The following is a 27,890-nucleotide window of genomic DNA, read 5'->3' as shown; positions in this document are numbered from 1 at the left end:
AAGAATAGATTATTATTACTTTGAGAAATTTGAACACTGGTTTATGGTAACTGGATAGAGACAGCCACATAAAGGAATACTGGCATGACTTGGAGAGGGAGGCCTCATCCATCACCCTGCCTAAGACACTGTTTGACCATGATCTGGCTCTTCCCAACATTTTAGTTAAAGCACATTTAGCTGTAGAACAGACTTCACCACACCTTACTATTTGAAGGAAAAGACTTTCCAGTAATGTGTTTGCTGTTAATTGGAACCACCTTCCAAACTAAAGTATTGTCACACCTTAAGAATGTTCATGCATGTTGTTACTTTCAAAAGAGTTAATGATAATCATTAACTTAACAGCATTTCTTCTGATGAATAAATAACATCTCCTTTTTATACTATAAACACATTCTCGCTACTCTCGCTTTCATTACATAATCCCAGCAATGCATAGATTCTTCTAACCAGTTTTATCTCACCAATTAGAAGAGCACAGTCCTTATACAAATGAGGACCTGATTGGACACTCGTTTCATGAGCATCCAGCAATCCCCATTGGCTGAATGAGTCCTGCACTCCTTAACAGGTCTTATACTACAGGGTCAGATACCCTTTTCCAATTGGGCTCTACCATCTCCAGCTAAGGCTTCCAGTGAGTGCCTGACCCACATTCCCCACCCCAATTCACCACTGTGAACCCCTGCATTTCTTTCTTTATTACTATATCTGTATCTAATATGGAAATAACTAATTTGAAGAAGCTTAACTGTTGAGAAGTAGAAGCACTCGGCAACAAGTTACTCATTGCTTTATGGCTTTCCAATCACTATACTGTTTTTATGGCTTTAGATGAATCTTCTAACAAGCATCTGATGTTCATAGTAGTAAAATTATTTTCATAAATCTTGATTTATACAGCTCTGGTTATTATTTCCCTCATAGTGTAGTTAGATTAAGCACACAATTTTAAAGGAGAGAACATTTTAGATTTAAAAGATTCTTTGCCATAACTTTCAAACCAGTTGGAAATAAACAAACACAGATCGGACCCTTCTGGTCAGGATGGGTGTATCAAAGTTAACACAGATGGGACCCTTCTGGTTAGGATGGGTGTATCAAAGTTTAACCTTAACAGGTACATGCTAACTTAATCCTGTTGCTTAGAATTTTGCCAAAAGAATACTATAGCAGCTGTCTATAAAACGCACATGTTCTAGATGGCGATGGAAGCTCACGTTGTCTGCTTTTTCTTTTTAAGTGCAATTACTGTCATTTTCTAACAATGTAACATAACATCTAGACCTCTCAGGGCTAGTGTTAGTATTTTGGGTGCTATCACCAAATGTCAATTTGGAGGCCCCTGGACACTAGTCTAAGTATCACCCAGTCACTGTCACCCCTCCTAAACAACCTTTTAGTTTATACTACAAACTTTTAGGAGTAGTAAGCACAGACTGACCTGTAGCTACAATACTCTTACATTACAGTAAGCCTGAGTATTGCACTATGTTGGCCCATCTCACAAAGGAACATTCAAAGTTACTGGCATTTAATTGCAATTCATGAATTACAACAGCTCTATGTACAGGTCTGGGTATAGGTGAAATAGTTCGTTAGGCAATGCCTATTGTTTCACCTTCCCCAACAGACACAGACACACACACACACACACACACACACACACACACACACACACACACACACACACACACACACACACACACACACACACACACACACACACACACAAAGTCCAGTGCTCCCATCTGTCCCCCATCTTGGGCTCCCACACTATGCAGGTTACTTTTTTCTTTCTTTTCTCAGATTTTGCATAATCACCAGGCTTTATTTTAAGAAGCCATAACTTTCTAAATGCTCCGAAGTGCATTTTAAAGTTTTTTTTTTTGGAACACAACTTTTTCATTCAATAGTGACTTGAACAGAAATTATGATTAAGGAAAAAATGCAGTGTTGCTGTTCAAGTTTAATTTTCAACTTCAGTTTTCCTTACATCCTTTCAATTCACCTTTCCTGATCACAACAGTGATAACCATATAAAAAAATAACTCAGTTGAGTTGTGGCTTCCAGAAGCCATATGGTTATAGAGAGTCTGAGATGCATGTTAGAGCACTTTCCAAACCTTTTAATCCAAAGGTGGCCTAAGCAAAAATCACGAGTAAGAAAAGAGTTTACATTTTTTTTCAAAGAAGTCATAAGTTGTGCCCGAGGCTTAATATTCAAAGATGACAAAATATTAACTCATAAAAAAACAGGCCAATTGTTTTGAAGATACATAGATCCTATCTGGGAATACTGCCTGCCTCTGTAACCCCCAACCCAAAAAAGTCAGCTACTGCCTGTGCATCCATCTTGTGTAGATTGGGATGAAAGCAGAGGTTCAAATTGCCACAGTCATATATTTCAAATGACAGATATCATACATATACATGCCATGCCTCATCACCCCAACCCCTAATGGCAGCTACCTGTAAATGTGCCTGATGTGTGATTGTGAGGAAATGGAAAAAATAATGATTACAATAATACACTCCTCTTTGATGCTCCTAGACAGTACACTGTCCCTAAACAACCTATAGCAACCTTCTTTGTACACCTCTGAGGTCTGATAGAAAAGTAAATGAAGCAACAATCGCACTGTCTATAGCCCAAACACAAGCAGTAATGACCTTCCTGTCACACCTGTAAGTTTTGACTGTGATGAAAATTGACGAAATAATGAACACACAATCCCCAACCCCACACAAAACCTACAGAAACCTTCTGTACACACACATCAAAGCAGGACTGGTATGAGAATGGGTGTGGTTGAGAGCAAAAGCCACCAGTAACACCAAGTCAAAATCCATTTATACAGTCTGGGGAGTAGGAGCCACCAGACTCCTAGAAGTTAACAAGGGAATGAATGTTCTGTGATATATTTTATGCCTCACTTTTGAAATACAATTACTTGTTAGCTGCATTTTATTTTAATGCATTTAACTGCATTTTTACTGACATCCAGAAGAGTAATGTTTCCTGGTATTATTGAGTCTGTGCAGAGATATAAATCAGTGATTTTTTCACACACACTAACAAACATAAGCCATAGCAGTATTAGTTTTGCACTTATTTCAGCAAATAACAATACATCTACTGGTAAATCATTCAGGATTACAGACAGTCAATAAATCCAGAGATCAGAGTTTCGTACTTATCATCCAAAAAAATGCATGTTGATGCAAAATGAGTTATTCTGTTAACTTTTTTAGTGAATTAGACTAATAATTAAAAAGGTGTTCCTGGTCTTGAGCCTTTATGCTGCTACTATTTTTGGCTATGCTCAGAATTCTTGAGCAAAGAAGTTGAGAGTTATAATATCTTGTGTTCTGCCAATATTTATAAAACTAAATGAAAGAGAAAACTATCCCTGAAGATTGAAAACATCAGCTCTTCTTAAAATCCAAGGTTTGCGCTGAGATCAGTCCCTCTGGGCTGCCGATCTCTCTAGTACTTGCTTTGCTCATGTTCATTATCAGCTTTGTCCTAACAGGGTCATATTACAGGCGTTCAGCTAAAGAGCTTAAGCAAAAAATTAATAATTTTTTCTCTTCATTTTACCAAACCAAAAACAGCTTTTGTGGGTCTCCCACATAGTCAGGGATGATTAAGGAGCCTCCCTCCTGCCACGGGTATTGCAGATGTTAGTTTAAGTGGAGAGAATGTCCACCAGCAGGATTTAACTAAGACAGGTACAACATGAAAGTGGTAAAATATTTAATGGAATTGTGAAGCCTGTTATTTGACAAAACACTGTTACTATAACCAGAGATATATTTGACTTTTAAAGGAGATCTAAATAAGAGCTATTATTACTCACCTGGTTTATTAAGTACACAAAATTGCTGTACTAGCTTTTGTTCGTTTGGCAGACATGTTACATAATATCAAGATAAGACAACTTGCTGTGGTCGGGCCCCCCCAGGACCAGGAGGCCCCCAGCCACCACAGGGTTTGCTGGTGCCTAAAGCTGGCTATGAGGACTCTCTTACCTGCTCCACCTCCTATTTTACTGTGGATTGATGTCTTAACGATTTCATTTCAAGTAGGCAGTGTATTTGCATTAAATGTTTTATGATACATAATGTTTCAGAGTTATTTTCTTAGGTCTTCCTCTCAGTGAGGGTGGTTTTACAAAGTATCAATATTGCATGGTAACTGTTATTGACACATTGTATGACATCAACACTGAATTCAAAGGCAGCCTTCTCTTTTATCTTTCCTACCTGTCATTTCATTATATTACTAATACTATTGCTGGTTTTAATCTCCAGCCAACACCTTTATATATAGCATTTAATTGTTTATTTTTTCATTATAACAGTGCTTTTGCAAAGTAATACTTTTAATTTGAATTGAGAAACTAGATTCTCAGTTTTATCCCCAACTGTTTTCATTTAAGAACTATATCAGTCTCATCACTCTAACAGATAGGGGATGATAGTATTTTTCTGACTCCTTTACTCTATTTAACCACAGTGACTATGCTCTTCTGCACGTCTGTTCTGATTGTTATTCTCCACCACATTAATTACACACATAGTATTAGATAGAGTAGACACCTACTAAGCATAGAGTTTATACCTGTACACTCTTGGGTATGCCAGTACGAAGACCATGGAAAGACTAAGGCAGTGGGGCATTTGTATCTAATGCATAGAAAGCCAAGTGTCAGAATAGAGAAGTACCAAGGGCTGGACTACAAGGTCGAGGACACTATACTTGGTCTGTTACTTTGTTTATTTTATTCAGTCTTTGTTAACTGTTTAAGGATCAAGGCTGCCTCTTTAACTAGTGACTGGAGAACTCACACAGCAAGCATTTTCCTCTGGTCAAGTGTCATGTTAAAGTCACAAATTATGCATGGGGAAAGCAAGTGTAGCAGTAGACAAATGATCGATCCAGGAAACCATCTTCCCTGATACCTGGAAAAAACCTTCATACTGCCTCTCCATAAATGTGTTCACTCTAAAGAAATATCTAACTTCAGATCAACTGCCATACTCTCTCCCCTCTTAAAAATCTTGGAAAAATGTATTCACAGCCAACTTTTATGCGATCTGTATTAACTCATTCCCTCCAATACAGCTGTTTTGAGTGTGTGCCTTTAACTCCCAGTGGGTGTGACTTAAGCCTTTAAAAAATGAAGTTATTGCCTTACAGTTCTAACAAATATTCATTGACAGAGGTCAAACATCAATGCAGTTGTGTTTGCCATCATGTATGCTACAAGATAAAATATTCTGATACCTTGTATGTAGCATGGTTTTGGAATTAATGTGAGTAAGAACAAGCAATATCTGATGCCTATAGGCACAGTAGGAGTTAACTACAGAAATGCCTGGAGGTAGCTGTAATCAGTTAAAAGATAAAATAGCCACAACATCAAATCCCAGCTCATTGAGACAAGAGTTTACACAAATACAATTGTCGAAAGCCAACTTGTTCGAATCTCACCTCATCGAATTGCAATAGTTGGCTAACAGCTGAGACATTAACATCTTACATGTTACTTTTGGTATGTATAATGTGATGGCAGTAAATATTTACATTCATTCTGACTTATGTGCAAATTTCTGAGCTATCGGCTAACTATTGCGATTTGATGTGGCAAGATTCAAACAAGTCGGATTTCAACAATTTTATTCTCAGATGCTTTGGTCTTCATGAACTGGGATTCAATGTGTGTGGCCATTCTATCTTTTAATATAGATCCCTTTTATCATATATTTTAAAAGAAAACATCTCCTCACCTTTCCAACACGGTTTTCAACCATACCACATTAATGATACCACCCTCATATCTTTTCTCAACACCATACTGCAACACAGAAATAACAATCCCTAGTTGTGTCTTGTGTCTTCTTAGCTCTACCAAAAGCTTCTGCTACTGTGTCATACCAGACATTAGAGCAGAAACTCTCTCTCACTGACCTATCTACAACAGCTACTCAGTGGTTTCAATCATAACTCTTAAACAGAATCCAGTCTGTAAAATAACAATGATCAATGTCCACATTTCTGCTCATCCCTGTAGGAGTTCCACAAGGATCAGTCTTAGGTCCCTGCTCTTCAATATCTTTACAAATGACCTACCTAGAATTACGACTCAGTCTTCACTTATTCAGTATGAAGATGATTCTACTATCATTGCAGTACCCCCACCTTCAATGAAGTCCGAAACCCACACAGCAGGCATTCACACAGAATACCTAAATTCACCACCAACTTTCCAAACAGAGCACTCTACTGCACAGCCATCTAATGGCTAAACTGGTTTGCATTTCCTTACATTCTAGAATGCAGTCAGCCAAAAACAGAACATAAAATCCTACATCACATTGGCAAATACCCCTCTACCCCCCTTCTAATGGTATTTTCCTATTTGTACTTTAGGATCCAGGTATATATATACCTCTTACACAACAATCCCTCATACAGCTCTTATGGGGATGCATTTAATGCAACTATTGTTGCAAAAATATGAAACTGTCTCCCCATAACTGTTTACAAATTGGCAATATCCCACAATTCAAGAAAAAGCTCAATGCATACCTACTAGACTGGCATCTTTGCTACTGCATCAACCACCCCCCCCCCCCCATCTAGATCCACTCACTCCTTCTCCAAACAACTCCAACTCACCTAAATGTAGCTCAATTATCACACAATACTACTTGTCCTTGCATAACTCCCTTCTAACATCTAATCATTATCTGACACTCATTTTTTTCTTTTTTCTTTTATCTTTACTCCTTTTTTTCAGCAGCTTCCACCCTTTCTTCTGTTATATGATATGTAACTACATTCTACAGTCTACATATAATTTCCACTAAACTTTTGATTTTGTTAACTTTGATTTTTTTTTTTTATTTTGCAGGAAGCCTCTTTGCATGGCACATCTACATACCTTAAGGAGATTGTATTTAAGAGATTATTTTAGTTGTTTTATTGTATAATTAGTCACCTTTTTGATATATTCACCCTTCCCCAAACTCCACCCAATATTCTATCAAATCCTGTTTTGGCATTCCACCCCCAAGCTCCTCCCACCAGGTTGTTCCTTGGCCATATCACCAGTAAATGGCTCCCAGATGTCACACTACATGTTTTTAAATACCCAGAAGCTGAGAGCATAGCTATTATGAGTCATTTGTCCTGGTTCCACCCAGTGCTGCCCAAATGCAGCGCATTCCCACTGGTCACTCCCTTAGTGAAATCAGATCCCTGGGTAGCTTCAGAAAGAATGGTGGGAAACAGCATCTACAATATGGCATTGAAGCATAAACAAGGAATCCACAAAAAATAAAAATGAAATACAAATGGATGCACAGAAGGGATGGTCCATGGTGCACAGCATACTGGTTATGCTGCAGGAACAGACAGCTTCCATGTGGCATCACTTTATGTCAGGTCCCAGGAGGGCACGTACAAAACAAAAAAGTACAGGAAATTTCAGTTTACTATTTTTTTCTTCCAGTTGGTGGTATACTTTTTTATTGCATGCACTTAGATATATACATTCATGGAAATTAGCAACCATGACTGGGCATTTATAACTACTCACCTAAGACAGATATTTTAAACTGGGGAGCAATCAAAGGGACTGGAAGATTGAAAGAGAGTCTTTGTATTTAGGTGCAAATGAGTTAATCGTGAGGAATCATGGAAACCTCACTTGTGACTATATATTGCATATAAGAAAGACTCAAGTAAAGTAGGAGCATTAATGCAAGGAAATGATATGCGTTTAGTGTGTCCTGTAAATCATGACATAATCTGGACTTTTCATGTCAGTGACCAGAGTGACAGGGAGAACCCTCTCAACACACCCACATTTGCATAACAACTGCCTGCGGCTCACCCTAAAATAAGTTGGCATCCAGTCCAGGGTTTACTTCTTTGCCTTAGGCCCACTGATAGCCAAAAATAGAGCCCCTGAATTGGATTAAGCAGCTAAATGGAGAATGAAAAAAAAAGTAAACAAATAAGTAAAGGGGAAAGGAATGCATGCCAGTTCTTTTTGTACTTACATCTTGGAAGTGAAGTGTGCCAGGTAAGTTGTTATGCTACTTTACTTTAGTTAGTCGTTCAAGCACAGTTCTGTTGGGTTACAGGTGGCAGCACATAAGCTACTGCTGTGGTTCAGAGAATACAGCTGCAGAGATTGCACTTTATTAGAAACTTAAATCAGCAATTACTCCAAAAGACTAAGACTGGATCACATTCATGGATATTTGATAAAGAGTTCTCAGGGAGGAACAAATGTTGCAGAATCTTCAGGATGCTGGGCACAATGCAAAAGCAGGCCCGGTAGTAACAAAATAAGGGTAGGCTAAGAAAGCTAAATGTCTGTGCAGACTCAGTACAGTATTAGTTGTGGTGACAGATGTACAGGTCAAAGAAACCAGAGTATTCCTCTCCAAGAAAATACCAGGTGCACCTTTTAAGATACATCAAGTGGCTTGCAGACATTGGTACAGGTTGGCTTCAATGAGGAGGGATGATGTATGTGTCATTCTAAGGGGATCCACTATCTGTCAGCCTGGGACAGCATGATCAACAGACCTTAATGCTTTGCCACAGATGGTCTTCATCTGTCTCCCCTGGGATTTCAGCTACTGGCTAAGACTCTTGGCACCCCCATAGTGCCTTTTATAGGCATTGTCTCAAGAACAAACTTCCCAATGTAAAAAGTCCATCTAAAAACAACCTCAAGGTTATGCTGCTAAATGCTAGGAGTCTCAACATGAAACTGCATTCACTGGAAGCAGCTCTCACCTTCCAAGATGCAGACATTTGTGCAGTCACAGAGACATGGTTCAAGGCTGTGGAGAGCACCCCAGCCATACTGGGTTACACCTGCTTCCACATGTTCAGACCTCAAACTGAAGGTGTAAAAACTAAAGGAGGTGTTGTATCAATATTCATTAAAGATAAATACACCTCCAGATTGGTTAAACAGTATGACTCCCTAGAGATACTTCAGGTGCAATTAACTGTTGGAAGGACACCCATTCAAGTCATTGTCAGCTACAGACCCCCCCCATGAATCAGGACACCCACTCTGCCTATTTGGATCTACTTGGGTCTATCAAGATACATCCAAACACCATGGTTTTGGGCAACTTTAACTACCCATCCATTGACTGGGTAAATTATTTGTGCTCAAACTCATTTGCCCAAAGGTTCCTCGACTTTGTTAACTCGAGTGCTCTGGACCAGCTGGTTGACACCCCAACAAGGGGTGCCAACATCCTGGATCTGGTGCTCACCAATATGAGGGACCACTGTAGCACTGTCACTGTGAGGTCCTCCCTGGTGAGATCTGACCACAAATTGGTCTCATTCAAAGTAACTATCACACCTAACCGCACCCCAGCAGCAGTTAAACTAAACAATTTTTCCAAAGCAGATTATAAACTCTTACAGGATGGTATAAATAGCTTCACTGCATCTCTTCCCTCAGGTGGAACTGGCAACTATGCCGAGCTCTACACCAAAGCTTTATGCAAACACCTGACTCAGCCGTACCTGACAGGACCAAAACAAACTCCTCAAGGAAGAGCAAACCTGCCTGGTGGACAACTGCCATTAACAGGCTTTACAATAAGAGGAAAAAATTGTTGTCTAAGAGTAAGAGGGGGTGAGCCCTCCTAAACTAGAAACACTCCCTCCTCAGCTTAAACAAGCAAATAAGACTTCTTGTGAAGTCCTCCAAAGCAAACTACGAGTCCAAATTAGCTTCCTCAACAAAGGACAACCACAAGGCATTCTATAGTTACATCTGTAACTTAAAAGGAAAAGCCCAGCTTTTGCAGAATTGGTAGTTAATGATACCACATATACTGAGCCTGTGGACATAGCTAACCAGTTGGTGATAGGTTCTGTGAAAACTTCACTCTCCTGTCCCCACCACACATATCCCATGACATCCCTACAACCTGTCCCCTACCTTGTATCTCTAAAGAGCAGGTTGTAAATGCCCTCTCTAAAGCCAAAAACACAGCATCTATGGGACATGATAACATCCCAAGCTGCGTCCTGCATGGGCTCCAACATGAATAAGCAATGGCTTCATAACAGCTGAATGTAAACAGCCACTGTTATTGCCTTGCACAAAGGTGGTGCTTTCACTGACCCCAGGAACTGTAGACCTATTAGCCTGACTAGCCTAATCTTCAAGGCCATGGAGCAAATCATCATGGACCTTATCAACAAAGATATAGGTAATCTCCAAACACTTGACCCTACTCGGTTTGGATTTGTCAAAGGGAGATCATGCCTGTTAAACCTGGTGGAATTCTTTGAGACCACTGCACCACTCCCATAGTATGTTCTTCCCTTGTGAGATCAGATCATTGGACTGTTTCATTCGAAGTTTCTATCCCACCTAACCCCCCCAACAGTAATCAAGCTAAAAAACTTCTCAAAAGCTGACTGCAACCTCCTAAAGGAGGGTATCTGTAGCTTCACACCACCGCCCCCGCCCTCTCAGAGTATGCAGACAACTATGCTGAACAGTATACCAGTGCAGTATATAAGCACCTGTACAATTGCATAACCAATAGAACTAAAACCTACTCCTCAAGGAAACACAAACCTGTTTGGTGGACATCCTCTATCAACAGGCTTTACAACAAAAGGAGGAAACTGTTGTCCAAGGGTAAAAAGGAACATGTGCCAAACTGGATAGCCTCAACAAGCAAATTAGATCACTATTGAAAGCCTCCAAAGCCAATTATGAATTGAAACTAGCCTCTGAAACAAAGGGAAACCACAAAGCCTTCTTCAGTTACGTCAGGAACCTTCATGGCAAAGCCCAGGTTTGCTCCGAATTAATACTTACACTGATCCTGTTGACTTAGCCAACCTGCTAGCAGAAAGGTTCAGTGCAAACTTCACCGTCCCATCCTCCAAAGGCCCTTTTGACATCCCTGATACTTGTCCCGCATGTCACATCTCCATAGATCAAGTGCTAAAGGCCATATCCAAGGCAAAGAACACAGCTTCCATGGGATCTGATAGTATCCCACGCTGTATTCTGCACCATCTGCAGCAAGAACTGGCTTCGCCATTGAGCACCCTATTCAACCGCAGCCTAAGTACAGGCTTCATTCCAGCAGAGTGGAGAACTGCCATTGTCATCCCCTTGCACAAAGGTGGTGCCCCTACTAACCCTGGAAATTATCGCCCCATTAGCTTGACAAGTCTGATCTGTAAAGCCATGGACCATATTATTATGGATCTCATAAACAAGGACATAGGCAATCTCTAAGCACTTGACCCCACCTAGTTCGGATTCATCAAGGACAGATCTTGCCTGTCGAACCTGGTTGAGTTCTTTGAGACTGTTTCCAAGGCCCTGGATGAATGAAAGTCAGTGCATACAGCTTACCTTGACTTGGCGAGGGCCTTTGACACAATCCCCCATTTGGGCATCATTGAAAAGCTAAAACAACTTAGTGTAACTCTCTGTCTCATCAGGTGGGTGGCCAAATGGCTCACTGACAGAACCCTCAAGGTGAGAATAGGTGCCTCCACCTCCGATAGCAGACCTGTCACTAGTGGAGTTCCCCAGGGATCTGTCCTGGGACACCGACTGTTTGGCATCTACTTCCCAGAGGTCCAGGTAAAGACAAAAGGCCTGTAGCTGACCAAGTTTGTGGATGAGTGTAAGTTGGGTGGTGTCATTGACTCCCCAAATGATGTTAACATACTGCAACAGGGTCTCACAGCAACTAATGACTGGTGCCAAAGTCATGGCCTCAAGCTAAATGCAAAAAAATGTGTCATCATTCCATTTGGCAAAAACACTGCCCCTACTGATTACCACATCAATGACAACACCCTAACCACATAACCTGTGGTGAGACACCTGGGTACTCAGGTTGATAACAACCTCACATTCGACCATCATGTAATGGCAGTGGTCAGAAAAGCCTTTTACTTTGTTCATCTCATAAGTAAGTAAAGGGATTGAATCCAGAAAAAAGGAGGTTATTACCTCTGTATACTCCTCCCTCATTAGTCCAATAATTGAGTATAACGTCCCATTTGATATGTACCTCTCCAAACATCTGCAGCAACTAGAAAGGCAACTGAAATACCTCACAAAGAAAATCCATGGCCTCCAACACCTGTCCAATGTGGACAGGCTCAAATCACTATCACTCTATTCGGTATCATACAGATTACTCAGGGGTGATTTGTGTCTCACCTACAAGACAATCTCGGACCCTTCCTTACTAGAGATGCTTCATATGCATAAGTCTAACTCCTCATGCATTACCCGCTCGGAAGGCCTGAATCTAATATGTGACATCAACAAACCCTGCTGGAGAGACAGGTTTGTCTCCCAGAGGCTGCCCTATCTCTGGAATAGACTTCCATACATGTCAAACAGAGCGCCTCGCTGACCCTCTTCAAGCGCAACCTTGATGAGTGGATGGGGTTCCACCTGTGTCCCTCACTGACAGGGGTGACAGGTGCTGAATGAGGTTTCTTTTTGGGTATAAACTCTTGTAAGGGCCCCAGGGCCATTAGCCTAGTAACCTCCTATAATCCTATGAGACAGTCACCAAGGCCCTGGACGAGGGGAAATCTGTGCATACAGCCTACCTGGACTTATTTTTCTCTCTCTTTCTTTCAGTTAGCTAAGCCACAGGCTTATTCTGTTGGTATTCCCTGTCTTTTTCATAACACGTTACTTCATCATGGCCTGGACATAATTGCAAATTCAGTTTCTCTTAATCAAAACATCCATCTCACAAAGATTGTCTATTTAGACAGACCAGCAAATTATAAACTAGAACTTCTCATTTTTCTTATCTGCATTTAGCTATTCTTACACGTCTTTTATTGTGATTTATTTGCCATTAAGTGTCAGAGCAGTCTCTTCAGCTGTTATCTACCCTACTAAAAGAGCACTGACTCTAATATAACATGCAGGGAGAGCTCCTCATTTCATGCCATAACCTGGCTCTCTAAAGTTTCAGTCTCACACAGTCTTATACATGGACACACACACACACACACACACACACACACACACACACACACACACACACACACACACACACACACACACACACACACACACACACACACACACACACACACACCACTTCATGCCATAACCTGGCCTTCTAAAGTTTCAGGCTCACGCAGTCTTCTCCTAGGGTCTCTGCTGAAAACGGGCTACCAGCCCAGTCGGACATTACCCAGGAAACAAATGTAAATAAATAAATAAATTGGGAGAGAGGGGATCTGCCACATCTTACCCAAACACAGAAGCCAAGTTTGGGCAAGGTTGGTGCAGCAGCGATGGGGAGGGAGTAAGAAAGGTTGGGAGTGTAGGTTATGGTTTCAGGGAGATTTCGGTTTAGGGAGAGGGAATTTAGATTTACAGAGTGGAAGCGGAGGAGAGTATAGGGCTAGGGAGTGATTGAGTGCTTCAGGTTTTGGGTTCAGGAGGGGAGTGTTATGGTTAGGGGGTTCAGAAGGACAGTGTTATGGTTAGGGCTAGGGACCAGGTGGGAGTTTTAGGGTTAGAGTTAGGATTCTGCTAGGGGTATGGAGCTCAGTAGTTATGGGTGGTGTGAGGCTAGCTAATTCACTAGGACTTGGCTAATGGGAATTAGGGCACTTGGCAGTTAGAGCAAGTGGCAGCAATCAAAAGTGTTGTGAGTCACTAGCAAGCAAGTATGCACTTATAGTAGACCCTATTTAAGCACTGTTTCAAGCATCAATAACTTAATATCTCCCAATAAAGGGCACTTAATAGCCCAAAAGCTCAAATAATCACAAAATCTATGTTGGTTCAATGTAAAACATTGCATCACCTCTGTTCTACAGCATCTTTCTTTTTTCTGTTGGTGAGCCAGTAGAATATTTCTTAATTGTTCTACAATCATGTCTAGGAAAAACCCTTGTGTATTCATTGTTTCATAATTCTAGGTTACTATGGATATATGCACTTTTTACTCCACCCAAAAGTCAAGTTTTTTTCTTTCAAAAAGTGCTTTTCCATCCCTGTAATCCAACACTAAACACTTCATGTACAGAAAAACATCATTTAATAATTGTTTGCCTTTCTTTCTTGAATTTGTCTCATCTGTTACATCACAACAGCTACTAAGAGTGGCAGAGTAATTAGGTTAGTCACTTATCCCAACTACATAGCCATTAGAAAACAATGCCTCTTAAACAATGTCTTTTAAATGTGTCTTATCAGTTACAGATTGCCAGACTCACACTTCAGATAACCAGTGTAACCTGGAGTCTGAACAAAGCCAGGGCTTTCAAGCTTAGTTTCCAGATGCAAATGTCTTTCCCTTTAATAAAGCTCAGTGCCACAAAGAAAGAAAGCAGGCAAATATGTTCATAGGTTCATAGGATGATACTAGGCTATTGGCCCAGAGGCCCTTATAAGCCTAGCCAAAAATTTTGCCCATGTTCCCACAAAGTCAGCACCTGTTTCCCCTGTCCAGCAGGGACACAGGTGGAATCCTAGGAGTGTATTTTCTGTTTCCCATCCAGTTGTCCGGGTTCCTGTTAAACAGGGCTAGAGAGTTATGCTCCTTGACATGAAGATGGAGTCCATTCCACAGATGGGGAAGTCTTTGGAACACAAATCTATCCCGCCAACAAGTTCTATTAATGTCACAGACCAGGTTGAGGCCTCATGTGTGGGTTGTGCAAGTGGAGTTTGACTTACGGATATGCAGCAACTCCATCAAGGCTGGGTCTGAGATGGCCCTGTATGCCAGACACAGGTCTCCTCTGAGCAGTCTGTATGAGACTGAGTAGAGGGACAGGGCTTTTAGCCTATCAGTCTAGGATATGTGTTTAAAACCCTGGATTTTCCTGGTGAGGAACCTCTGTGATCTCTCCAGCTGCTGCATGTGCTTGGCAAGGTACATGCTGAAGTGGGCATTGTACTCGATAATGGGTCTGATAAGGGAGGAGTACAGTGATGTTATGACCTCCTTGTTTCTGGATGAAATACCCTTATTTATGAGGTGGGCCATGTAGAAAGCCTTCAGTACAGTGGAAGCAAAGTGGTGGTCAAAAGTCAGGTTGCTATTAACAAGGGTGCCCAAGTCCCTCAAGACTGATTGCATGCTTAGTAAGTTGTTATTATTGTGATAATTACTGGGGATGCCATTTTCCCCAAAGTTGATAATGATTCATTTCTTGGCATTCAGTTTGAGGCCATGCTTCTGGCACCAGTCATTGGTTTGGGTAAGGCCCTCTTGGAGGATGTTCACATCACTAGAGGGATTTAAGACAGCACCCAGCTTGCAGTCATCTGCAAACTTGGTCAGCCACAGACCACTGGTTTTGGCTTGCACCTCAGAAAAGTATATCCCAAACATTAGAGGCCACAAGACCGATCCTTGGGATACACTGCTTGTTACGGGTCTACTACTAGAGGTGGCTTCCCCTATTTTGACTGAGTGGGTTCTATCAGTGAGCCAGTTAGCTCCCCATCTGGTAATATATGGGTTGATGCCTGGCTGGGAGAGTTTATCTATTATGCCCGAGTGGGGAATAGTGTTGAAAGCTTTGGCTAGGTCAAGGTAGATGGTGTGCACCATCTTCCCCTTGTCCATGGTTTTGGCGACTGTTTCAAAGAAGTTGACCAAGTTTAACAGGCATGATCTCCCTTTCAAACTGTGTGGAGTCAAGCATTTAGAGGTTGCCAATGTCCTTGTTTATAAGGTCCATGATAATGTATTCCATGGCCTTGCAGATCAGGGTAGTTAGGCTGATGGGCCTATAATTGCCTGGGTCAGTGGATTATCCACCTTTGTGTAGAGGGATGACAGTGGCTGTCCTCCGTTCAGCTGGGATGAAGTCGGTGCTCAGGCTTTGGTTGAATAGGGCGCATAATGGAGCTGACAGCTCATGCTTGAGTTCATGTAGGATACAGCCAGGGATGTTATTGGGTCCCATGTAGACTGTATTTTTTGCCTGTGAGAGGGAATTGAAGACCTGTTGCCTGGTGATGAGGAAAGGGGGCAGGTACTGGGGATGTCCTAGTTTTGGGAGGATGCGGGGACAGGGGGGTGAAGTTTCCACTGCAGGTTGGCTATATCTATGCCATTTGTGTATGTGATGTTATTGACCACCAGTTCAGAGCAGATTTGGATGTTGCCTTTGAGATTGCAGACATATGTGAAGAAGGCCTTGTAATTAACCTTAGTGGATGTGGCTAATCTGAACTTGAAGTTAGCCTTAGAGGATTTCACCAGTGATCTTATTTGCTTGTTCAGACAGAGGAGAGATAGCTTCCAACTTGCCACCTGCTCCTTCTTGGTCCTGGACAGCAATGTTTTCCTTTTATTATCGAGTTTGTTTATTGCTGTTGTCCACCAGACATGTTTACTCTTCCTTGAGAAAGATGATTTGGTCCTGTCAGGTATTGTTGAGTTCATACAGCTATGTAGGTGCTCATATAGTTTTTTTTATGTAGGCTTGGACATTAGTGCTAGTTCCAACTGAAGGGACGGTGGCTGTAAAGCTGCTTATACCTGCTCTGAGGAGATTGTATTCAGCTTTGGAAAAGTTTTTTTGTTTGACCCTGACGGGGGGCAGGGGAGATGGTGACTTCAAAAGTGATCGCTTTATGGTCGGATCTTACCAAGGAGGATGACACTGTAGGAGTGCTACAGTGTCTACTCATATTGGTTAGGCCCAGGTCGAGGATATTTTCACCTCTCATAGGGGTGTCGACCAGCTGATCCAATGCATTGGGACCGAAGAAGTCAAGGAATTTTTGGGCATTCATGTTTGAGCTAGAATAGGTCTTTCACTCTACGGTTGGGTAGTTAAAGCCACCCAATATCAGGGTAGAGGGCTGAATCATGATGGATTCAAGTAAGTCCAGATAGGTGGAGTGGGTGTCCTGAGTCATGGCTGAGTTCATCTAACTCTTCTTACTTTCTGTCCCTATTTCATTTTGCATTTTTTCTTCACTGTCATTTCTGTAAAAATGCATGTTTCTTTTGGAGTTGGGGAAAGAAGATTATCGTCAAGGACTTTAATTCTAGCTATAATATTTAAAACTGCGAATGAAACACAAACCATCTCAACTCAAGTAACATCAATAAATTACAGAAGTTAAATTTCTCACAGTTGAACACTGAACTACAGTTGTTACTTTGAAAACAATTAGCGCAGCTGCATTTTCAAGCCTGTCATTCAAACATTCCTTAAAATGCTGCAATAAGATGGCCGCTAATGAAAATCAAAGGAAGCACAGTAATTAAAAATGCAGATTGATGCTGACAGTGAAAAGTAAGCAGTCACAGCAATGCTGTCAACTGATGAGAGAGAAAACTACAGAAAATGATCCCCTCATTGTGAGGATTTTTTTCTGTCCCTCTAACATGACATCAGGGAGACAAAGGCATTGACTGTAAAACAAAATAACGCTAGCCATGGCAGCCGCCTTCAGATAATTTTTGGGGTATAACAAATTAGAAAAGAATAGTAACCAATTACTTTGATACAGAGGCATTAGCAATCCAGAAAAGTTCAAAACTGGCTGAAAAAGATATGTTTTTTTCAGTTTTGGGGAGTGGTTCTCCTTTAACTGGGAACTCTAAGGGGTACGATTACAATTTTTTTCTTTCTTAACGTATGTATCACACAGTCCTTAACAATGCTTATTGTATCTTCTGTCTTAAACTTGTTAGGTGACCTCAAGTAAGCCTGCAGGCCGCAGTCAAATTCTCAAGTTAGATACAGCAAGACCATTGTATCATAGGATCATAGGAGGGAACTAGGCTAATGGCCCTGGGGCCCTTACAAGCCTAGCCAAAAGTTTATCCCCAAAAATAAACCTCAGTCAGCATCTGTCACCCCTATCAATGAGGGACACAAGTTGAACCCCTGGGATGAATTTATGGTTTCCCATCCACTCATCAAGCTTGCACTTGAAGAGGGTCAGCGAGGTGCTCTGTTTGAAGTGTATGGGAAGTCTATTCCAGAAACTGTGCAGCCATCTTATTTCATAGCTAAGAAAATGTTTCCCAATTAGTTCTTTTCTGCATACCTATATATCCCTTTCTTACTCCTTTATCCTCAACTTCAGCTAGTCTTTATTTCGCAATATATTAGGGCTTCCAAGCAAGATGGCTGCTTATAAATGACTGAATATTTTTAGCAAGCACATTAGTCATGACTGGATATTTTTAGCAAGCACATTAGACATATGTAAACATCTTACTATGCTTTTATGAACATTTTAACAAAACCCTCACAGCTTATATAAAGCATTAGCCTTACCTTTTTCTTTTTGGGCACAGTCTTATATTCAGCATCTTCATCATCTCTGCTGACCAAATAAGTTAGTCTGTTGATTCTGTATGTCTGCAGTCTCACTCACACACTGCAGATGCTAAACAGTATTTATTTTGGTACAGAAGTTTGTATTTAGAATAAGGAAAGTGAAAGCAGTTTTGACTGTTTTTTTTACGTTTATAGCAGACTACAGCTGTTAACAAAGCCGTTTTGCCTCTAGAAACGTTGAGCTTTTCACTTCCTGCTAAAAAAGTTATTCTACAGAACTATTCAAATAGATTTTGCATGACAGCATTTACCACATCCTTCTTATTGTGCTGTTATCCCCAGACAGAAAAGACATGAGAAAGCACATATTCACTTGTAAATAGGAATCATGTGACTATGCAGTGACCTTGTATAGACAACAAAAGTACAAGAAAGCAATTACCTATAATGCATAATTGGTTTCTGGAGTATTAAGAGCATTGTTGTATTATATGAAATGAAGAGTCTGAATAGCATATCCCTGACATACAGAAGAGTCCAAAATATCTGTACTCTAGAGCGGATTATAATACGTTTGAAATGTATTAAAGGGAAAAAATGAAAGGTCTTATTATTTTTCTGTACTTGACCTTACACTATGCAGACTACGAATGCTGTCCTCTTGTAGTCAGAGCCTTTATGGTAGTACAGAATTTTAACAGAGAGGATGAGGTGCTAAGATGCTTCATCCTGTAGTTCTGTGTTTGATACCATCTGTCTACATTTGCATACTTATACATGCTCCTGAGTCACTCTAGAAAAGTGGCATTTGTGCCTAGTTGACTTACTGGCTAAAGAAAAAAATATATATCACCCAAACCCATACTGGATTCCCTTGTTTCTTAAGTACTTCCTGTGCTTCTTGTATTTGATTCTGCCTATTTTTGTATTTTCTATTTTATAGGTTCATAGGTTGGTACTAGGCTATCGGCGCTAGGGTCTATACAAGCCTAGCCATAACAATTCCCTGGATATTTCTTCCCACAATATTTACTTCCCTGGACCACTGTCTAACCGGGCAACTGACATGATCCCCAGGGTGAATTTCCTATCTCCCATCCAATCGTCATGGTTCCTTTTGAAGAGGGCCAAGGAGGTGCTCTGCCTGACATGTATGGGCAGTCTATTCCAGAGTATGGGGAGTCTCTGGGTCAGGAACCTATCCCTCCAGCGTGTTTTGTTCATTGTGATGACAAGGTTTAGATCCCTGGAGCATTTGGCTCTGAGGGATTGGGATTTCTTTAAGTGGAGCATGTCCAACAGCTCAGGGTTTGTATGTTAAGTAGACATCACCTCTGAGTAGACGATATGCCACAGAGTATAGCTGGAGTTTTTTTAGAAGGTCAGCATAGGGCATCTGCTTTAGGCCTGTGATTCTTTTAATGAGGTATTTCTTTGACCTTTCCAGCTGTTGCAGATGACTTGTGAGGTGCATACCAAACTGGGTGTTGTAGTCTATAATGTGTCTAATGAGTACAGTGGGACAATGACCTCCTTTTTTCTGGATGAAAAGCCCTTAGTGATGAGGTGTGCCACACAGAAGGATTTCCTGACTGTCGTGACGATGTGGTTATCGAAGGTGAGACCACTGTCCACCTGTGTCCCTAAGTCTCACCTTACCTAAAATGCAAGCTGATATTGCTTCTGTCTTTTATTCACTACTACCATTTTTTTCCATCTATCTTTTATCTTTTTCTTCTTCCTGTGTTGCAGTTCTATATCCCTGGAATGAGTCTACTTTATCCTCTCGAAATCTGAAAACCCTGAATACAAATAGCGTGACACATAAAGAGCGAACCGCGAATACGTCGAATGTACTAAACCACGAAATTTCAAACCTTGAACCATCATAGTCGGCCAACCCACCACCCGCAACACACTACCTACCCAAACACAATAAAAACAATACATACATACACTAACCAAAACCCTACTTCTAACCCTAAATTAAAGCACCAAAACCCTACTACTAACCCTACACTAAACCCCACATACACAATTATCTATGCACTATCCTTAACCCCTCCCTAACCCTAAGGTCCGTAACTACCGTACACTTCCCCCATGGAGCTATACCCAAACAAACTAAATATTCCACACACATACACTTAACAAAACCCTACGCTAAACCTTACATACATTAGCTACACAAAATCTTACATACACTACCTACCTATGTACTTACCTTAACCCCTCCCTAACTCTAAGGTCCATAACTATCGCACATTTACCTTACGGAGCTATACCGCAGATGGGCCACCTATGCAAATTCGATATTTCCACTTTTGCAGTTTCGTTCATTCAGTGTATTCACAGTTCACTCTTTACATGTCGCGCTATTTGTATTCGGGGTTTTTGGCTTTCGAGCGGCTAAAGCAGACCCCCCCTGGAATCATTTTTATTTTCAACTTCATTATCCTGCTTAACTACCAAGCACATTTACAGAATTAAATAAGTAAAAACATGCATAAAATTACACAAAGCATACAACTTTTTATTATAAATATAATTTTATTAGCTACATCATTAAACTATCACTATAAGCCAGGCCAAACAAATAAGTCTTTAGGGATTCCAGATCAAAGAACTAGGTCTTTAGGGATTACTTAACACAGACTAAAGTGGCATACTTCCCAAACCACCATGCTAGGAATTTCCAAGAGCATGGAGCTTGGGAAGTGAAAGAACAAACTCAACATGCCACAAACCATACCCTGGGAACCACTAGTATCTCCAGTATAGCAGGACACAGCAGCACAGCAAAGGTGAGCAAAGGGGCACTTGTCCTGGGTGTAAAGTGTTAGGGGGGTGATCGAGAGGCCAGCTTTGCAATTACTGTTTTTCTGTACAGAAATGCCAGTACAGGAAGTCACCCGAGTTCAGTTTTTTTTTTTTTTTTGCACTCTTCACTTAAGGAGCTGGACTGGCTGAATTGTGACTTCCTGGAAGTAATCTGAAGACAATATTTTTTTTGGTTCTTCTGGTGAGATCATGTGTGGATGTAGCTTTGCTGGGGCATAATTGGCTGAATTACTGCAGGAAGGCAACTGATTGAATTTTGTCTTCTGTTGAGAGCTGCGGGGCATGGATTTGGTGGGGGTGTGACTGGCTAAATTGCTGTAGGAGGCCAAATGACTTTTTTTCTTTTACTTGAAGAGCTGAGGCAGTATGGAATTAGTTCATGCAACCAGCACAGGGCATTAGTTGAGCCAGATGTGCTTCTAGCAGGACACCATCTATGTGGAAGGCAATACAAAACAATAAATTCTTTCAGATAAGAGGGAACAAAATCATGTTTTCCACTCGGTCAGACACCCCCGGTTAACAAATGTAAAATAATAAAATAAATAAATAAATAAAATGTGCAGACAAAAATATCAACATCAACATTTTAAAATTATGAAACTATTTAGATAGATAATAGAATATGTGAACAAAGATATATTGTATTGACAACTCTTCTTCTGGCTTTTTCCTGGTTAGGGGTCGCCACAGCGGATCAACTGTCCGCTCATGATTCGCAGTGGAGTTTTACAGTGTCGAGTTGCCAGCCCGGTGCCCAACCTTCCACAGAAGGCACACACATGCACACACTCACACCTAGGGCCAGTTTAGAGTGTCCAATCCACCTACAACATGTCTTTGGGATGTGGGAGGAAACCGGAGCACCCGGAGGAAACCCACACGACCACAGGAAGGACATGCAGATTCCACACAGAAAGGCACCCCAGCCGAGAATCGAACCGGAGAACCTCTTGCTGTGAGGTGGCAACGCTAACCGCTGCACCACTGTGGCCACCCATTGACAACTCTTCTACAATGAGTGATCAAAAGTTGATCATCCAGAAAGCACTATCTCAGTTACAGATGTAATAGTACAACTTAAAGCAAGTGTTTTTTTTATTTTGCATGGAAATGCAAAAAATGAAATTCCTTGTATCCCATATGTGACAGGAAACCTACATATCTCCTGAGAACAGCATATAGCAGTCTCAGCATTCATTGGTTTTCCTCTAGTATGAGCAAGCAAATGATTTCCAAGATAATGCACATCAAGAAGAAGGAGGGAAGTCATGTGCTAAGTATACTGTGGAGTTCTACAGAATCTGCAAATGATCACTCTAGGAGTCAGGAAGCCGTAGGTTAGGAGTACTGCAGTAGTCAAAGTGAAAAGAGACTAAGGCATGGCTGAACCAGGTAAAGTTTCAGGTGCTTAATCCTAGCAATTTTTCTCAGAAGGTAACAAGATGACTTTACAATGGCAGATACATGATCCCAATGTATCAGTCACTAATCAAGGATAATACCAATGTTTCAAATTTTAGATGCACTTTGTTTTATGACTATCTTACATAATTCATTCCAACAATGGCAAGGCAGAAGAGTGTCCTGGAGTGGCATGCACTACCAAAGTCTCAGTCTTAAAAAATGTTGAATTTCAGATGCTTACAACATAAGGAGAGGTACACAACCCCCAGTCATCTACCAAAGAGTGTGCATTCACCAACCCATCTAGGGAAAGGTGAAATACAACTTATTGATTATAAATCATCTATCTCCTTCTAGTTATGTCTCTGAATGGCAACATGAAAACTGCAAGCAGTAAAATATCAATGACTAAGACATTAGTTTGCTTACACGCCAGAGGATAAAGGCAGGAGATGGCAGTCCAGAATTGTAGAGGACAGACCTGAATCATCTTCTTTCGGCTTTTTCCCAGTTAGGGGTCGCGACAGCGGATCTCCTGTCCACTCATGTTGGCAGTGGAGTTTTACGGTGCTGAGGAGCCAGCCCGGCGCTCAACCTTCTACAGAAGGCACACGCGCACACACACATACACACACACACACACACACACACACACACACACACACACACACACACACACACACACACACACACACACACACACACCTAGGGCCAAAATTTTGGAGTGTCCAATCCACCTACAGCATGTCTTTGGGATGAGGGAGGAAACTGGAGCACCTGGAGGAAACCCACACGACCACAGGGAGGACATGCAGAGTCCGCACAGAAGGCACCCCAGCTGAGAATCGAACCAGAGAACCTCTTGCTGTGAGGCGGCAATGCTAACCGCTGCACCACCATGGCCACCCAGAGGACAGACCTGAATAAATGTGAAAATCCTCAGTAACGATACCATGATCAGTGGTACCATATACTGCACACACCTCAGGAATGGCCAAAACCAAGTAACTACACTGATCTCTAGCCAAAAGAAGACTGTTAACTATATTAGGGCAGACTCATCACTATGATGAGTGCAAAAAAATGAAATGATATTGTCCGTGAAATTATGAATCCTTTACTATGATTAAGTTTGCATGCAAATGACTTTCTCAATAAATATACTGCCTAAAAATGTTAAGTTCAAAACAGTGTAGACGTTATCAATACCATTTGAGCTGAAGAAGGCTTCCTGAGGACTGGCAAACCTAGTCATCCTTTAAAAAACATGGAAAACACCAGACATCATGAAGTATTCCAGAATATATGAAATAACTGGTCCTGTTTTGGTAGACAAATAATAACTTAGGAAGACATGGATCCAGTCCACAAACTGTGAGGTTCATGCTTGAGAGTACAGATAAAAACTTGTTAAAACTACAATTCAATATTCTACCCAAGAGGCAAGCAAATAAGTCGGAGTCCTCTTTAAGGTATTACTAATAGACACACAGGGAGGCAGTGTTGATCTAATGGATGGTGACACTGTTATCAAAAAAAAAAAACTGAGGAGTTGTCTCACACTGTTGTGATGTAAAAGTTGTGTGAGCCGATAAATCAGGCCATGATGCACATCACTGGTGGCTCATGGTACTGGCTGCTAGGCTGCAGTCCCCAGTGGAAAAAAAACATATTTTATTTATTTTAAAATCCGAACGTTGACTATTATTTTCTTTTATTTTTAAGTTAGAACTAATAGTCAACTTTCTGATTCCTTTTTCCCCCTTTGGACTCGGAACTCTGCACATGTGTAACTGTGTATCTGCAGAGCTCTGAGGAGTGCTGTGATCTAATAAAAGAAAGAAAAAATGGCTTACTTAGTTAAAACAAAACATCAGGGGCCCGAATTTGATCTGTTGAGGCCTTACACATTACATATTGTATGTGAGGAGAGAGTGTGAGAAGAACTAGATAGTTACAACTAAAGATAATGACATAGATATTTTGAAGCACAACGCTACATATATTATACATGGTGCTACATATACTGTACTGATGCATAACTTGTATCTTGCTGGGATGAATTGTTAGCTGTGACGTGTTGTGGTTGCCTAGCAAATAATATTATCTTCTGATTAATTTCATTGCACTGTTGGATTGTTAGTGGTGGTGTGTCAGGGTTGTCTTACATAAGACATTATATTCTGCTTAATTTCATGACACTGTGTGGTGTGAATGCCAGTGCTGTCATGCTGGAGTTATGTAACATATCACAGTATGTTCTAATTTATTTCATTGCACTGGCAAGGTGTGCCAGGGTTTTCTAGCAAATTACATTATGTTCTGCTTAATTTCATGATACTGTTATGATTTGACTGTCATGGTGTCATGCTGGAGTTATATAACATATCACATTATGTTCTAATTCATTTCATTGCACTGTTGGATTGTCAGTGGTGGTGTGTCAGGGCTTTCTAGCGGATGACATTATGTTCTGCTTAATTTCATGATACTGTTATGATTTGACTGTCATGGTGTCATGCTGGAGTTATATAACATATCACATTATGTTCTAATTCATTTCATTGCACTGTTGGATTGTCAGTGGTAGTGTGTCAGGGCTTTCTAGCAGATGACATTATGTTCTGCTTAATTTCATGATACTGTTATGATTTGACTGTCATGGTGTCATGCTGGAGTTATATAACATATCACATTATGTTCTAATTCATTTCATTGCACTGTTGGATTGTCAGTGGTGGTGTGTCAGGGCTTTCTAGCAGATGACATTATGTTCTGCTTAATTTCATGATACTGTTATGATTTGACTGTCATGGTGTCCTGCTGGAGTTATATAACATATCACATTATGTTCTAATTCATTTCATTGTACTGTTGTATTGTCAGTGGTGGTGTGTCAGGGTTTTCTAGTGGATGACATTATGTTCTGCTTAATTTCATGATACTGTTATGATTTGACTAACATGGTGCCATGCTGGAACTGTGTAACATATCACATTATGTTCTGATTCATTTCATTGCACTCTCTGGAAACGTGGCTGTGTGTGAAACTGATACATCATGTCTGCTGAATTGCCATGCTCCTTACATCTTTTCCTGCATCATTACTGTGGTCAATTTCTTTTTAATAACTGTCTGGTCAACTGGCAGCTTGGCATTATCTGGTCTGTGGCAGGATATACCATAGCTAAATCGCAAAGAATGCCAGAATTACCTCCATGGTAACATTTTATGGTGTATTGTATGTTATGGGATTAGGGGATTGCTTGAGGGAACGAAGTATTAAGAGATATCAAGAGAGAGAGAGCGAGAGAAAGATCTGTGTAAGCTTTATGGAAGCAAAGCGTTGGCTAGTTTGAAGTCCTTTTGCTTTGTATGATCCTGGAAACCTTGTGCAATCACCGTGGTATGTAGTAGCATGTAGTTCAGTACCGCAGCCTAAGGACAAGGTACCTCAGCCTCATATCTGTTCTTTACGGATAAGTTTATGGTCATCAGTGCTCATGCAAATCAATTCATAACTATCATTAATGAGGACTTATTTTTACTTAACTCTTATCAAACCACTTAAGACTTATTATAACCATGTATATATTATTATAACAGTTTATGTTGTATTATAATTTTCTTACTTGACATGAACTGTTTTTGGCATTCACAGTAAAAGATTTGCCACTAACATCATGAATTTTTCTTTGTTCCTTCTTTCCTGAAACAAAGAGCTATATATCACATAGATTGTAATAATTTTGGTTTATAAGTATTTAAAACATCTGATATTAAAAATTAATTTGTAAGGTTATCTACTAGTCGATTATTAAGATCTGACATGACTAATATGCCTACACAAATGGTTGTGCATCAGACTTTCATTTCAGTTCTAAAACTGATTAAATTAATTATATTTAAGAAGTAACCAATGGTGCAGGAGTGAGTTGTACAGTATTTTCCTGCCTCTGCTTTTCCTAGACCACAAGGGTTTTGCCATATCCATGAAGGTTGTTAGGTCTTACAAAAGTAGTAATAACCTTGTAAAGTATGTATCAGTTGATTTAAATACTTATTAAGGCCCAAACTACTATAATCAGAAAGAGAAATAGCTGATTGTTTTAGGATTAGGGTTATTTTAGGTAAAAGGGCAGCCATGATGGTGCAGTGGTTAGCATTGCCACCTCACAGCAAGAGGTTCTCCGGTTCGATTCTTGGCCGGGGTGCCTTCTGTGTGGAGTCTGCATGTCCTCCCTGTGTCACACGCTTTTTCTCTGGATGCTCATCCCAAAGACATGCTGTAGGTGGATTGGACACTCTAAATTGTGTGTGTGTGTGTGTGTGTGTGTGTGTGTGTGTGTGTGTGTGTGTGTGTGTATGTGCCTTCTATGAAAGGTTGGGTGCTGCACTGGCAACTTGGCACCGTAAAACTCCACTGCCAATCATTCTGTGGACCATTGCTCCACTGTGGTGACCCCTAACCAGGATAAGCCAAAAGGGAGATGATAATGTTGTTTTAGGTAAAAAGAAGGAACAAATGAACATACAGGAAGTTAGTGGAAAAATATGAATTCCATTACTCTATGCACAGCTTACCAGGCAGCCCCCTCAGGATCCTGCAGATCAATGCCTGCCCACTCCCCTGAAGTATTAACATAATTACCACCTGCCCATTCTCAATACTGAGTACTGGATGACACCATTCTACTGGAATACCATAGCTTGGGGCCTCAGCAACATTCTGTCATGTCCACCCTCTCACTGGAGGACATGTACTCTGCATCGTGGTCTTTGAACTGCTAATGGTGGTCATTAGCCATGGCTCCAAGACATATCCGGCATAACCTGCAACACACTACAGCAAACACCATTATGAGTGGTCTTTTTCCTACATTCAAGGGACCAGACTTTCTTTGCCTCTAGGGTTGGTAATGTGTACACCTACCAACTAGATGGCATTGTAAAAATTCACCCACACAAATCACTAGTATAGGTTATATGCATACCAGATGTGGGAATCACAGGAGCTGCCAGGACGGCATACAAACAGATTATATTCAATATCCAGTACACTACACACAACCTGGCCGATGAATGGAGTATAAGTTCTTCCAGCTGATATATGAGATGCTGCATAGAGCTTGTGGGCCTTCGTAGCAATGTGGGTGTAGTCAATGACCCCCAAAACCTCACACAAATGGATTATATTGTACAATTTTAAGGAAAACCAACTGTGCTCTACACATGCATCAGCATCAAGGTATAGGATTTTCAATGCAGAGGCCTGAAACTCCTAATGTGTCCCCTG

At 40.8% G+C, this 27,890-nt stretch overlaps 1 protein-coding gene across 1 annotated transcript in view; it reads right to left on the bottom strand.

The window, feature by feature from the left end:
- LOC122807082 (deoxyribonuclease gamma-like) overlaps positions 1–18,463 on the bottom strand; it is a 925,207-nt gene extending 906,744 nt beyond the window's left edge. The window contains exon 1 of the mRNA XM_044078020.1: positions 18,344–18,463. Coding sequence (XP_043933955.1) covers positions 18,344–18,387 — 44 coding nt within the window. The 5' untranslated portion in view covers positions 18,388–18,463. The remainder of the gene's footprint in view (positions 1–18,343) is intronic.
- Between the last annotated feature and the right edge of the window lie 9,427 nt (positions 18,464–27,890).

This window comes from Protopterus annectens, chromosome 7.part0 (genome assembly GCF_019279795.1).
Source record: "Protopterus annectens isolate FY-2018-M chromosome 7.part0, PAN1.0, whole genome shotgun sequence".
NCBI classification, from domain to species: domain Eukaryota; kingdom Metazoa; phylum Chordata; order Ceratodontiformes; family Protopteridae; genus Protopterus; species Protopterus annectens.
The sequence above is the reverse complement of the archived record's forward strand: the minus strand, read 5'-3'. Positions and strand labels throughout refer to the sequence as shown.